Genomic DNA, 14,582 nt, shown 5'->3' with positions numbered 1-14,582 from the left:
GGGGTCGGAGAGCTCCTTTTGGCACTGGTTCTCCAGGGGCCCCGTGGCCACCACTAGCCCATCTGGCAGCTGCTGCTCCAGGCCCCGGGCAAAATTGTTCTGCCTGGAATTTAATTACAGAGAGGAGGGCAGAGCTGGAGGACAGGGGAACTGGCTGGGATCATCCCCACCAGCCAGTGATCCATCCCAAAAAGCCACCCAGCACCAAGCCTTTCCTTTGAGTATGGGTCACAAAGGTGTCTACTCTGGAAAGCTTCAGATGTGTCCTCCCACCAGCCCCTCCATCTCCTGCAAAGCTTGGCCAGATGCGGATGCAGTCTGCTAAGGTCCAGCCCCAGGCTGCTTCCCATGCTACCTTCTTGGAGAGGTCAGCAAGGTCTGACCCTCCTGGGGTCACCTCCCCACATCCCCAACTCACCTGAATGTCCCTTTGAGCACCTGCCCTGCAGCCACCTCCTTGGAGTGGTTGTTGTAGCCATAGAAGAGCTCCCCAAAGAGTGTCTGATTCATGGGCAGCTCACGGGGCTCACCACAGTCCCCTGCCTCGGCGCATGACTCTGAGATGAGCTGACACGACCGCCTGTCCGTGCCCAGCTTGTAGTCCTCGATGCACCTGGGAAGCCAGCATGTGGTCCACCCTCAGACGCAGCCCCCACTGCTGGGGACTGGTGCTGCCAGGCCCTCCCCGCAGGGTCACCATTCTTCCCTCCCAAGCCACCCAACCCCATGAGCTCAGGGTGGCAGCAGCAAGGCTCAGCAGCACCTCGGGGGTGTCCCTGAGGCCAGGGCCATGATGGGGCACTCACCCACAGAACATGAGGATGTTGTACAGCAGGGGCTCCTCGGGCAGGGGGACCATCTGTTGCAGGCACAGCTGCTCGCAGCCCCCGTTGAAGCCATCCGAGCAGTCCACGCCGACATGACGATCGTAGCAGCCTGTGCCATCCTTCATGGGGCTCAGTCCCGTAGGGCACTGGTGGGGGGAAGCAAGATGTGAAGCCCCCAGGGAAGAAATCTGGCCCCAGGGGTGAGATGGTTGGGAGGGCGCCAGCACTGCTCTCCACTGGAAATTGCAGCCTGAGTGATGCTCAGGGGCTGCAGGACAGATGGTGGCAACACCACCCACAGCTGCAGATATTGCTCCTGCCTCCTCTGCCCGTGGGGAGTTCAGCCCCTGTGGTGGGAGCCCCCCGAGCCACCCCCAACAAGGTAATGTGCTGGCATCAACCCCGCTCACTGGCAGCCAGCTCTGGTGAGCGCCAAAGCAATGCTGCCCTTTCCAATCCCCACGCTGCCCCATGCTCACAGCCTCCCCACCCCGGCGCCCAGCTCCGGTGGCATCGCAGCAGGACGCCCCAGCCCCACAAACCCCTCCTGTTCCGGCCATGCGCTTTCCCTGCACAGCAAAGCAGCTGCAGTGACAGGGGACACACGTGAGTGACATGGGACCTTCTGGAGAGCCAGCAAGTAGATGGGCTCTTGCTCCCTCATGTGTGCATGCAGCAAGGACAGGGACAAAGGAGATGCCAGCCCAGAACCACCTCTTCCCGATGGAAAAACAACACTGAAATACCCATCCTGAAGTGACAGGGTGGAGGAAGGGAGGGAGAACGCAGCCCTTCTCATTCCGCCCTTCCTCCCTGTGCTCACACCCAAAGAGATCTGTGGGTCCCTGGAGGGTCACGCACCACACAGCCTGTCGAGTCCAGCTTGCGGTCTGAGATGCAGCGGAAGTTCTTGCTGCAGCCCCCGTTGTCCCGGGAGCAGTCACGGACAGGGCCAAAGGAGTCAAGGAGGACCTCCAGGCTGTCGAAGGAGGAGGAGGTCATCAGCTCTTCCCTGCGAGGAGAAGAGGAAGAGGAAGAGGAGTTTAGTCACTGCTCTGATGAGACGTTGTGAATGTGCGCATGACTGTGGCTGCCATGTGGATTTTTCTGGAGCTCAGGTTTCCCTCGGGCTGACAGAGAGCTGCATGGCAGCCAAGCTTTTAGAAGGATGCTGGAGCTACTGAGATGATGAGAGCTACCTCCTGCTACCTGATGAGGCTCAGCTTTGCAGGCACCAAAGAGAGGCAGGTTAATAGATGGACTAGCCTCCATCTGCAAAATGTGCCCTCTCAGTTCACGGGGGCACCGTCAGTTCATTTTTTACTTGAATGCCTCCCAAACACCCTCGCCCTGCCATTGCACCTACCTGACCTCCACTGCATCCTCCATCACCGTCATGTCAGTCTTGCATTTGGCCGAAGGGTTGATGGCCAGCTCAGCCGGTGGGATGACAAAGCTCTTGCTCAGTGGCAGCCACATGCCTTCGCCCAAAGTGTAGGTGAACCTGCCAGGGAGAGCAGCAAAGGCTGGCATGGAGGGAAACGCTGAGCCCAGAGCGACGGCTCTACCCCAAACCAAGCCCTTGAAGCTTCCTGCTGCCCTGCGGGGATGCCAGCCCGAGCAAAGGCAGATGGACAGGGTAAAGTGGAGTGGCTCCTCCAAATGCACCTATATGACCCCCAAAAAGCACACGTAAAAGAACATATAAGCACATTTAAAAAAAAAAAAGGCAGGCACTTCACTTTTCAGCAGAAATCCTCCTTCAGAGCCTAAACCTTGCACTCATCATGAACGGAAAGGAGGAACTGACTGCTGGACATCCACCATCCCACATGGCAGCTGTAGTAGGACCTTCCTGGCCATGCTCACACGTCCCAGGAGGTGGCATGGGCCAGCTGTGCTCTACTCCACCAGCTGGACTATCAGCCTGCCCGTATTCCCTGAGTCATGTTTTTGAGCCCCAGAATGTGCTGACCAAGTTGCCTTTACCACTTACCGAAAAATCTTGTCAGACGGCTGCTCGCCCAGCACCAAGTCAAAGCCACGTTGGAAGATGGTGTATGGCCAAGGCCTGGAAGAGAAGCCCAGGAGCATCGCACCAGCATCGTGCCCCTGCCGCCACTCACAGCCCAGAACATTTCCCCTGCTTAGTCCCCAGCTCATGTGCAGAGGGGTCCGGAGACCTGAAGGCTCAAACCAAGCCAGAACCAGCTCATAAAATAGCCCCACATCCAAAATTTTGATTTCGGGGTTCCCATGACATCATATCTTCCCCGCAGCCACAATTTGCCAGTGGGTCAGTGGTATATCACACCCTTTATTTTGGGGTACACTGCACTCCAGTTCCCCCCACATCCACAAGCCTCACGCTCCCTCGCACTCAGATATCGCCTGCCTGATGCCTGTTTCAGGGATTTGCATCACAGCCATCAAGCTGCAAAGAGAAACGCAGCTGAACCCTCTCTACAAGGCTCTTGCAAGGGAGCATGACAGGTCCGGGGCCACAGCCTCACCGCCTGCCTCATTCCCCTCGGGTTTCACTGTTTCAGGAGGGGAGCTGGGGAAGCCCCAGTCCCTGAGGGATCTTTCAAAGGAGTCTGGAAGAGAACTGGAAGCTTGGAGCCAAGCAGGAGGCTGAAGACCTGATGGTCCCATATCCTCCATCCCTGCTGTCCTAGATAGCGCTGCGTGATGTGCTACCATGATTCAGTGGGACATCCGCAGCCACGACACCTTGGGACATGCGTCCTCAGCAGCACAGCCCCGCTGGCAGAGAGAGGCTGACAAGGCAGAGCAAGGGGAGGCACAGAGACCCGACCACGGTGCGCTCTGAATCAGGCAACACGAACCCCGCAACCAAATCGTAAAGCTCCAAATCCCCTTTGCAAGAGCTCAGAGCTGGGCAGAGAAAGAGATTTTCCGTCCCATCGCATCACTGCTGTTAAAATTCAGGGTGAGAGTATCAGGTGCTGCCGACAAGCCCCGGGATTTTCTCCAGAGGCAATTACAGCTCTTCTGCACAAGCACTTTAATTTCTAATCTGAAGTTATTTCAGCTAGGACAAAAAAAATAAAATAAAATAAAACTCCTGATTGCAGGATTACAGTGTGCCGTCTCATTTCCTCGCTGGAATACAATGCCATTTCCCCGTCCAGTCGGCTGGGAGCGGGGGATTACATTCAACCCGCGGATCGGATTGCCACGAATGAGGTCAGCTCTGGCCAGAAAGCGATGTGCTCCTCACATCTCACCGACGTCTTGAATGCTCCGTGCCTCCGTCTTCCAGTGCTCCCGCAGATGGGCTTTATTCTTGCTTCTCAGGAGCACGGCAGGCAGGGAACAAAAGCAGAGGCAGGGCATTGTTCCTCATCGACTTGGATGAAAAAGCGGTTATGGAGAGCCGCTCTTGGCTTGCAGCAGAGCTCAGCGCTGGGACAGATGCTGTGGAGGCATGGCAGCTGCCAGACCTCTGCTGGACAGAACATCTGGCAGCCCAGGGGTGCCAACACAGCTGGACACACAGCCTAGACTCCCAGGCTTGGACCTGCCTGGGAGATGGAAATCAGTGCCCAGGTAGCGTTGTGTCCACCCAGAGTGCAGTTGCCAACTGTGGCTAAAATCTGTGTGATGATGGCTTTGAACTGGTGAAGAGGTTTCAACACTCCAGGAAGGGACGGTGTGGCATTTTCCCAGCCTACCCCACTCTCTCCACTCAGGGTCAAAAAAGGCCCGTTAAAAAGAATGTGCAGCCTTCAGCTACATGCCTACATGGCAGGGGACAACCAGTGCTGCCAGGCACCACTACACCTGCAAGGACCTTCTGCAGGTAAGCCCTGAGATGGTCTCCATACAAGACCTCCAGCTCAACAAGAGGCACTTATCCATCCTCGCCTCCGAGGAAGTTCTCCAGGAGCTCGACACTGACATTTGCACCCGCACGCCCTTGCTGACTTGTACTTTCTGCTGCAGAGGACGGGGCGAGATCTCCTCCCCCAGGCACACTTCATTTCCTCCATCGCTGCCTTGTGCCCCTGTGCCTCTGCTGCTCTTTCGCCCCCTCCTTCCTCTCCCGTGCACACAAGCATGTGTCCTTACTCTCTGTGATCACTGGAGGAACCTTGCTGCTCTCGTTTTTGTTGCTCTTGGCAGGTATTTTGGCCTTGAGAGGTCACAAAGGAAAGTGGGTCTGCACCTGATCAGGTTGGATTAAATGGGCCGGAAATGACAGTTCATGGCAAGCCTCGACACTCAGGTAGGCATCTGAAACAACACTATGGGGGATCACCAGGGCAGCTGAGAACCAGCAAACTCCCCGCGCTCCATCAGCAACTTCCCACGTCCAAAGCATTGCCAGTGCATCCTCAGGACAATCTTCAAGCCTCCTTGCTTTTTTTCCAGGTGGACCATCAGCTAAACTTTGCTCCAGATCCAGGCTTGAGCTTACGGAAGTTCTCAAAATGCCTGCTAAGCCCTCCAGACCTCGTGCTGCTGGTGATGCTCTCAAACCACCTCAGTCCATTTGAGCATGGACTTCAGCCACGCTCGAATTGCAGCCCCAAGCATCAAGAACTATGTTCCTGCTGGTCCTCACTCCCTGAAAAGTTCTTCTAGACAAGATGGGTGGGATGAGGAATCAAAAGCCAGCACCTGCAGGGTGCAACCATGATGCCAACCCAAAGTATCTGTTCTGAGGGGACCTGGCAGGGGGTGTCGAGGGTGCTGCAGGAGAGGGTCTTTGCAGAAGGCACTGCGAAGTCACTGTACGTGAAGGTGGCTGAAATGCCACTGGAGGAGAAGGTGGTCAGATGTTACAGACTGAAACAGGTGACCTCAAGTCGGGTTCCCTGACACCCTGTGCTCCTGGTGGTTTCCAACCAGCCAGCAGCATGAGGATGGCCATGCCAAACCCCATCACGGCATCAAAGCACCAGCTCCAAGTCCCTGCTGGGACCGAGCAGCACAGACAAAGACGCTCACTGCATCCCATCAGTGGCAGCTCAGGAGATCAATCCCAGGGTGAACAGACCAGAAGCATCCCTGCAGTGTCTGCACTCTCCTGCAGCCCCAGGACCCACTCTCCACGATGCCCAAAGAGGGACCCATGAAGATCTAGCATCATCCTGATGGGGACTGAGCAGAGAGCAGATGCGACATGAGCACTGAGCTGCCAACTTCTCCCGTCAGCGATGCCTGTCCTCCCTCCTTCTTGACTTCACTTTGCTCTGCAACGGCTTTGCTCAGTCTTCAGCTGCTGATGTCTGTCCCTGTCCCATCTCCCCACCCCCTGCCATCCCTTCCAAGCAGCTCTTTATTAAAAATGCTAATGCCGGCACTTTCTCCCTGGGCTGCCCGTAAATCTGCGAGGAGAATGAGGCGGGAGGAGGAGGCGGATGGGCGGTTTGGTGAAAGGATCTGAAAGAAAGAGAAGCTTTTTATCTGGCTGTCCTTCAAGCTCGCAAAGCCGAGGCACACAGCAGGGGATAAGAGAGGCAGAGGGGGAAAAAAAGATAGAGAAAGGGGTGGGGAAAAAAGAGAAGAGAAAAAAAAGCCTTTAAGAAGGAGAAGTGTTGTCCTTGTCACTTCAGAGTGTCCCTGGCACCTCTGTGGGGTGGGGAGTGAATGGTGCCCGGGGATGGGACAGGAGGAGCAGGTGCAAGGCCAGGGAGGGGGATAACTGCGTGCAGAAGAGAAGAGGCACCGCAGGGAGTGGAGGGGAGGTAGGTGAGCACGGCACGGGCTGCTGCGCTAATGCGGGTCCTGTGCTGGGAAAAATGGCTGCAAGGCTGCAGGGTGGAGAAAGGGGTAACCTGCCCTGCACAGGAGACGGCTGGGGTGCCCCTACTTGCTAGCTGCTAGGAGCGGATGAGAGCGCTCAGCCGGATGCCTTTGCCAAATTGCCTTGGACTGGCCTAAAACCTCCCTGCGCTGGGGTGAAGCCCATTAGCAGCTGAAAGGGCACGTTGATACATACCCCTTACATGCAGACTGTCTTACATCTCATCTGGGTGTCTGAAAAGAGCACTTGGAAAAGAAGAGCATGTGGGGATGGGAAAGCCACAGGTCATCGCATGATGGATCTAAGGGCTGAGATGAAGAAGCACAAATGCAGGCAGGTAACAGTTTATTAACTACAGGCAGAACAAGCTGATTTGACTTTCGGTTGAATCGTACCACGAAGCAACTGCAGGAATTTGGTTTGATGAGCAAAGATGAGGCAGGGTTAGTTGGATTGCTGGCAACTGCATCCTACCCGGGAAACGTTAGAGCGAGTGCCGAAAAGCAGCTAATTAACAATGCGTATCAAAGTGGGAAGACAGACCGTGAACACACAAATAGCACTAGACAGATTTGTTTAAAACAGCTGAAAAGCAACACACACAAAAAAAAAGCAGCTGATCAAATGTATCTGCTACTCATGATCAAAAAGATCTTATTTTTTAAGAAACTGATGAGGCTTTAGGGCCCGGATGCATTGGGTAAAAGATGTACTGGGGAGGCATGGATCTCAGCACGGTACCCAAAATACACACCACGCACAAAGCCTCGCTGCCACTGCCAATAAAGTTCAAAGATGAGCTCGCCTTCCCGAGAAAATGAGATGCTGCCGAGTGAACAGACACAAAGTCAACCCATAATCACTGCAAATAAAACCAAACCAATGGCAAACCTACCTAAACCAATGCATTGAAACGAGTTTTCAGGCAAAAACACCATCCTAGGAAAACAAAAGAAGCCGTACCTCCCCAAGCTCACCAGGGGATTTCGTAGTCCCCAGGTCCTGCTTTGCTGACCTTCTTTTGCTAAGAGCCAGGGTGGCCTCTCTGGGGACTGAATCGCCGTGTGGCTCATGCTACCCGTGGCTGCAGCGCATCGTTTCACTGTTGGAGGGGTTAGGAACATACTAGGCAAACAATGGTCAGAAATTATTCAGGCACAGTTGATGTCACCCTGCGGTGGGGGAAGAGAGTAGAGGATTTGCAGACATCTTTTTCAGGTGAGTCTGTAGGCAACCTTGCTAGGCTAGAGCTGAGGGAGAGCCGATTAGCACGACAAATGGCAGCGTGGCCTGGCAGCTCAATCTCCACCCCAAAAAGAACGTAAATACCAGCTTAATGCTACAAGCAAAACAGTAAATATTCAGAAGTATTCAGTAAAATGGGACCTGACGAGATGGTTCTGCTGGGCCAAAGGGAGTTCATCAGAGACACGACCCTCTGGAGGCCAAGGATTCACAGGGGACACCTTGGACAGGTGGAGAGCCCTCACCATCAGAAACCCTTGCCCGCAGAGCTACACCAAGCAGCACCTGGACATCAGGAACAGATGCTGCAGAGAAAAAAAATCCTCATCACGATGCTGATGGTGGACATGCTTTCAAGAGCCCCTATCAATAACGGCAGCTGCAGGCAGGGATGGTTACGTGTGCTTTCAACTGCTACCATTTTCTGAGACAAAAATCTGTCAGGTTCAAGGAAGAAACAAAATGACTCCAGTTCCAAACAGCTCTAGAGAGGAGCTCTCAAAGGGTGGTGCTGAAAAAGCCCCGACACTGCAGCGCTGGAGCCTTCTCGAGAGCCCAGAGAAGGGCAGAATGACTTCGATGGTCCCACCACGTTCTACAGCTGTGTTGCATCTTGGGGAAAAAGACATCTGCTAGGCTTCTTCTCTGCCCCAAACAGAAAAGTATGTTGGCAATGCTGCATATAATTTCTCATAGCTAACTCGAGTATATAAGAAGAGACCCAAGACAACATGTTTCCCAGCCAGGTATGAATGCTGTCGCAGCAGGAAAGGCAGAGGCTCAAGGATGGACATGGAGAAGACTCCGTGGGGTCATCGGAATGGAGCTGGGTCTGAAAAGCGGTCCCGACCCGATGGAACGGAGTGGGTCCTGAGCACCCTTCGGGCCGGCATTGCTGCGGCTAAAGTCGTGTCTGGAGCTGTGAACAGGTCCAGAGAGCTGCAAGAATGGATTTGTCCTGCCTGCCTCTCTCCGGCTTCTTACCATCTGTATTTTTTCCCATTTCCCAATGGAAGCAGCTTTTCCTCCAATTTCCCTTTAGATGATGGAGCAGCTAGATTGGGAAGAAGCTAAAGTAGAGCAATGTGCATGGAAGGAAAAGTGTGAAGCTGCAGTCCCACAGCCAGGAGCAAAGGAAAAGCAGAGGGGAAGGAAGCAAATGCTTCTCCATTTTTATTTGCCCATTTTTACCGCCTGCCTCAATGGACCGTCATTTCCCTTCTTGTTTTTGCAAGGTGGTGGGTCCAGGAAACTGCTGGTAGCCCTGACCGAGGCACAGGCTGTACCAAAGCCTTGTGGGGGCTCGTTCCAACACACTGTGAGACATTCCTAAACTCAACACTTCTCCAAACGGGCAAGTCCCTGGCAGGGGGAATACGCCCTCCCACGCCCCAGTCCCCATCGCTCAGTGCCTCTTATTAGATGGGCACAGAGGAGCTGAGGACATCCCTGTTAGACACTTGTCCCCTGGGGACAAACAGGGCAGGGAGCTGTATTTTTGCTTTCATTTTCCACCTCACAGTGGTTTGGGGATCCTGCTCACACCACTCAAGACATCCCCAGCACAGGGCCACTTGTCTCACGAGCATCATCCTGTCCCCAGCCTAGCTCAGGGCACCCAGGACAGCTGCCCTCGTCTCCCCTGGCCAGCGCTTTGCACTGGGTTTAATTGCTAAATTGCTTTTAAAATCAAAAAACACCCCGGAGAAGGGGGCTGGAGGCAGAGCACGGTGCTCTCCCCAGGCTCCAATTCAAAGGGACGCAGCCAGGGCTGGCCGGTGCAGGCAGTCCCTTGCATCTGCCATCCTCCAGCGCAGCAGCACGGCGGGGGTGCTGCCAAGCCCAGCCTTTGATGATTTTCTCTTCCAACTGTGAACACTAATGACTTCAGAGAGGGCATCCTGCCACGACCTGCCACGTGTGGGGATCCAGCTGCGGCACAATGAGACGAGGGGAAGAAAAAGGGGGTTTGGAGGGGCCAGGGCATATGCAGCCTCTGTTTTTTGGGGGTGTCTTCTGCACACTACCTCCAGCCATCCCTGGAAGTCCCCATCTGCATGTCAGAGATCCATGAATGTTAAGGACCAGATAGAGCACCCATCAAGGGTCACAGAGAGACAGGAACGTTTGGGATCTCCCACAAAATTGCTGCCAAAACATCAGAAAATTTTCCCTTTGCACTTCCAAATGTGCAAAGCCGTGGAGCAGACGGCGACTGTTCTGTTCCCTCATGCCATGGCATTAAGCATCCAATTTACTCCATTTTCAAAGGGGAGTCCCCATCCAGCAGCGTCCCCCCTCTGCTGGGGACCACAGCCTGACCTTAGCCCTCTTCTGACACCTCGCACACCCAAACCAAAAGCCCTGTGAAGTGCAAGATGCCAAGGAGAGCACCCACAAGGGGAAGAGGAGCAGCCTCCGTCTTCTCCATGGGGTGTTCACTCTGAAACCTAGCAATGGCCTCTTCTACATCATCTCTGATTATTCCGAAGGACAGAAACCCTCACCTTCCGCAGCCCTGCCACAGAACCCAGCAGTGCGCTGACCTTACAATTCACTGAAAGCCTCTGACTCTTTCACCCAAGGGGATCTGCCACAGCCCAACTGCCGTTGAAGCCCAGCAACTCCTGCAAGGACAATCCAAGCCCGGGCATGCTGCAGCAGTGCACTCACCCCTGGTTCGTTCCCCATTCATTCCGGATGCAGAGGTGCTTATGCACGGGGTCCTTCATGTAGCCTTCATAGCAGAGACACTCACCTGCAGAGAGGGGGGGACATGAGGGACTTGAGAGGACCAGGCTTTCCACGTGCTTCCCTGCCGAACCCAGCCGGCAGCCACCTGGGAGACTCAGCAGCTCCGCTCCCGCTCATGGAGCAAGGTGAGAAACATCTTCCCACCAAAGCCGGGTTGAGCAGGCAGAGGTGAGCTCCCAAACCCACCCAATCACCTGACAACCTACCAGTCTCAGGGTCGCACTGGTGCTCGCAGGGGTCAAGGAGGCGCCGGGCGCAGAGGTCCAGGGCCCAAGGCCCACTGGAATTTTGCTGGGAGAAGAGGACGACCTGTGCCGGGTTCAGCCAGTCGCTGGCATCCAGCTGGCTCCCCTCCAGAAGGATGAACCGGCTCCCTGCCACCAACAGGGTGGAGTCAGTGGTGGCAACCTGCTGCTGATCCCTCCGTCTCATGACGGGCCCCTCCATCCCCTGTCCATCCCCTTCGTCTTGAGACAGTGCCCTGCATCCTGCAACAGCCCTCTCTGCTCCACAGGGAATCCTTCTGTCCCGTGCCCATCCCCTCTGCCCTGTGATGGTCCCCTCCATCCCGTGCCTGTCTCCTCATCCCATGGCAGCCCCCCCTAACCTGTGCCTGTCCCCTCTGTCTCACAGTGATGTCCTTCATCCCACGATGGCCCATTCCATCCCATACCCATCCTCTCTGTCCCACAACGGTCCCCTCAGTCTTGTGCCCATTCCCTCCATCCTGCACCTGTCCGCTGTGTCCTCCACTGATAACCTCATCCCATGCCTGTCCCCTCCACTGTGCACCCATCACCTCTGTCCCGCAACAGCCATCTTTGTGCTGCATCTGCCTCCTCTGTTCTGTGCCCATCCCCTCCATCCTGCACCCTCCATCCCTCACTCCCACACTGGTACCCTTCATCTCACATCTGTCCCCTCCATCCTGCATCCATCACCTCCATCCCGCAACAACACCTCTGTCGTTCGCCCATCCCCTCCGTCCTGTGCCCATCCTCTCTGTCCCACACTGGTACCCTCTATCCCACTCCTGTCCCCTCCATCTTGCACCCATCCTGCATACGTCCTCTCCGTCATTTCCTCCTACCCTCCATTGCAACTTACAGGATGGGGCAAGGAGGGGTTGGTAAGACTGTGGGGTGCTCACCATCAGCGATGAGGTGCTCAGGGACGTGGAGGGTGATCTTGACAACAAGGGGACAGTTCATGTGGGAAGAGCACACCAGGCTGATGACACAGCTCGTCACACTGATGAGGGTCAGTGTGGTCTTGTTCACAGGGCTCCGGGGGGACCCCACTGTGAAACATGAAAGCACAGTCAAACCTGAGACCTGAGGGACCCAGGAAGACTGTGGGGTGCAGCCAGGGGATCTCAGGGTACAGCGACCCTGCCCAGTCCCCTGGAAATCCATTGTCGACCTGGTCAAGTGGAGTTACTTCGGATTTTCAGAAGCATGAAGCAGCCTTTGCCGTGCAACCCTCCCTCCCGCTCGCTGCAGCCAGGTTCTCCCTGAGTCCCAGCAGCCTGGGCTCTCTCACACCGCTGTACCGCAGCACACTGAGACCTTTGTGGCAACAGGGCTTTAAAGCAGAGCAGAGATACTGAGGAAAAGAAAGGTAAATGCAATATCCTATTTTCTCCTCCTCCTTCTTCTTGATACTTCTCTCAGGTTAATTTTGCCATGACAACAGCCTTTGAAAAAGCACTGGAGAGCCCTAACTGCCCAGGGCATGCAGGTCTTTGACTTTTAATCTCTCAGCTGAAGAAGCTGAGTGGAAAAAGCTGGCTGGGGGCTGAGTGATCCCCTGTGGAGACAAAGTCTGAACCAGCCTCCCAGCACGCAGCACGGGTGCTGGGTATGAAGGAGATGGCTCCAGTTCTACCCCTCCCCAAAAAACAAGACACCCTCCAGCAAACAAGGCTCAGTGAGGGAAAACAGACACAAACTCTCCTTCCTGGAGGACAAAACCTCCCAAAGGGATGGTGCAGGGCAGTGTGGTGAGACTCCTGCCTGGGGACGTAGCTTGTCCCCATCCTCCACTGCACATACAGCTCGTATGTGCACGGTGCTGGAGCAACCCCACGGCAGCACTGTGCTGAGCAGCAGCGCGGGAGCACACAGACCAGTCTGTGAAGCATGTTACTCATTAATATACACCAGAGCTCGGCGGAAGCCTCCAGCAAAAAATCAGAATATACGTCATCCTCTCCTGAGAAAATCCACCGGAGAGCAATGACAGCCCGCTACGGGCGCAAGGACCTGTGACTGCCCATGGCAGACCAAATTGCACTTGAGTTTCCATCTTGTGCTGATGGAAAATCTCTGAACCTGGAGAGCCAAGAGCAAGCAAGGCAAGAGAGGCCACAGCTTGCCACCCACCTCCACTGCCACACTCACCTCGGCTGCGCCTCCGGCTTCGTGACGGGTCCGTGTAGAAGGTCAGCTGGGGATCGGTGTCTGCCTCTGTCCCTGAGTCCCCCTCGGGGTTGAGAAATGCTGAGCCAGCTGCAGGGGACACAGACTGTAGTCACAGCAGGGCTGGCACCATGCCACCCCGAGGCACCGTATCCTACATCACCCCTTCAGGACAAGCCTTGCCTGGCAGACTAGGAGTCCTGCCTGCCAGGTGCAGCAGGGACAGCATCTTCTCCCCTTCCCTCTACGCGCACCCATGGCCCCTGCCACAGCTCCCATTACCTTGCAACTTCTCCCCGTAGCTGTGCTGGCATCACAAAACACTTACCATGCAATAAACACCCCCTGCACCTTTGCAACCAACCAACCCAATTGCATTTGCATCCTTGCAGACACCACTTCTTCTGCTTCCCTCACCTCCTCACCCACCTCTCACCCAACACTGGACCGATTTCTCCATCCCAGGAGAGAGTGAGTTGCTGGAGCGTGGGTGGGTGGAAGCCCAGAGCACTCTGTCTGCCCCAGGGATACCCTACCTCGGGCTTTGTTGTTGATGCGCTTGCGCTGGCTGCTGGAGGTGTGGGACAGCAGTGTGGCCTGCTGGTGGTTTGAGTCCACGGGGCTAGTGGCAATGATGTTGTCCTTGTACTTGTTCATTAGGGACAGCTTGGCGTTATCACTCCCTGCGCAGGAAGATTTGAAGGCAAAATCTTTCAGGGATAAAGATTAAGAGAAAGGAGGGAGCTAAGAAAGATAGAGATTTTCTTGGATCCATCTCCAGAAACTGCATGAGGCAACCAGGGTGCTGTGGTCAATGGGCTGAGCTGCCCCCAGTGCACCCTCACAAGCTCTTCAAAGTCTGAAGCGGAGCGGCACCTCCACCAAGCTAGCCAAAAGCTGAGATTCAACATTCAGCCTCTCAGGGCACTTCTGCATATCTAGGTCTGTAAAGAAATCCCCTGGAGAGCTTTAGGAACCACACTGTGGTCTTCCCAAACCACCTCTCAGATAAGAAGGCTGCTGGCTCATTTTGTAACATGGCCAATGAGCGTGTGTGTTACAAGCCTCAAAGAATCCCTGCTGGTGATCAGAAGGGAGCGTTAACTCTGAATCATACTGATCTCAAGCAGAATTTTGCTACTAAAAACCTCAGCTGAAGAAGATACCAGAAATCCTGGGATATAGGTGGGAATTTTGGGGGTCCCATGGGCTAGATTGGAGCAGACACCATTCTGGTTCTCCATCAGGCCGCGGGAACCACAGCCCTTCCCCTCAAAGCTCCACCCTGCGTTGTCCCAGCCAATTCCACTCAGCAGGGACAGGTCTCAACTGGATGCAAGGTCTCCCAGCAACGGAAGCCAGAGTGCCACCAGCATCTCACACACAACGAAAACCCAGAAAAACGGGGAAAATCCTCAAGGGAATACGTGGATGGAATGATGGAGAGAAGACGAGTTGGAAGGGACCCAGCTCAGCCCATGCCCACCCTGTTCCATCCCTACCTGGTGTGAGATCCATGCTGGCCTTCTCATTGCAGCCCTGCAGCGAGTCCAGGGTGCG

The 14,582-nt window shown here is 55.1% G+C and overlaps 1 protein-coding gene across 1 annotated transcript in view; it reads right to left on the bottom strand.

Annotated features, from left to right (window-relative positions):
• ASTN1 (astrotactin 1) overlaps positions 1-14,582 on the bottom strand; it is a gene marked incomplete at its 5' end in the record, with an annotated part of 27,229 nt that overhangs the window by 8,590 nt on the left and 4,057 nt on the right. The window contains 12 exon segments of the mRNA XM_010137670.1: positions 44-103; positions 419-613; positions 807-973; positions 1,689-1,839; positions 2,194-2,331; positions 2,824-2,898; positions 10,522-10,606; positions 10,809-10,976; positions 11,753-11,902; positions 13,005-13,112; positions 13,559-13,732; positions 14,525-14,582. The exon segment at positions 14,525-14,582 is cut by the window's right edge and continues 6 nt beyond it. Coding sequence (XP_010135972.1) covers positions 44-103; positions 419-613; positions 807-973; positions 1,689-1,839; positions 2,194-2,331; positions 2,824-2,898; positions 10,522-10,606; positions 10,809-10,976; positions 11,753-11,902; positions 13,005-13,112; positions 13,559-13,732; positions 14,525-14,582 — 1,529 coding nt within the window.

The sequence above is a fragment of the Buceros rhinoceros genome, unplaced genomic scaffold, assembly GCF_000710305.1.
Source record: "Buceros rhinoceros silvestris isolate BGI_N320 unplaced genomic scaffold, ASM71030v1 scaffold18856, whole genome shotgun sequence".
Taxonomy (NCBI): domain Eukaryota; kingdom Metazoa; phylum Chordata; class Aves; order Bucerotiformes; family Bucerotidae; genus Buceros; species Buceros rhinoceros.
Note: the sequence above shows the minus strand (reverse complement) of the source record. Positions and strands in the feature narration are given on the sequence as shown.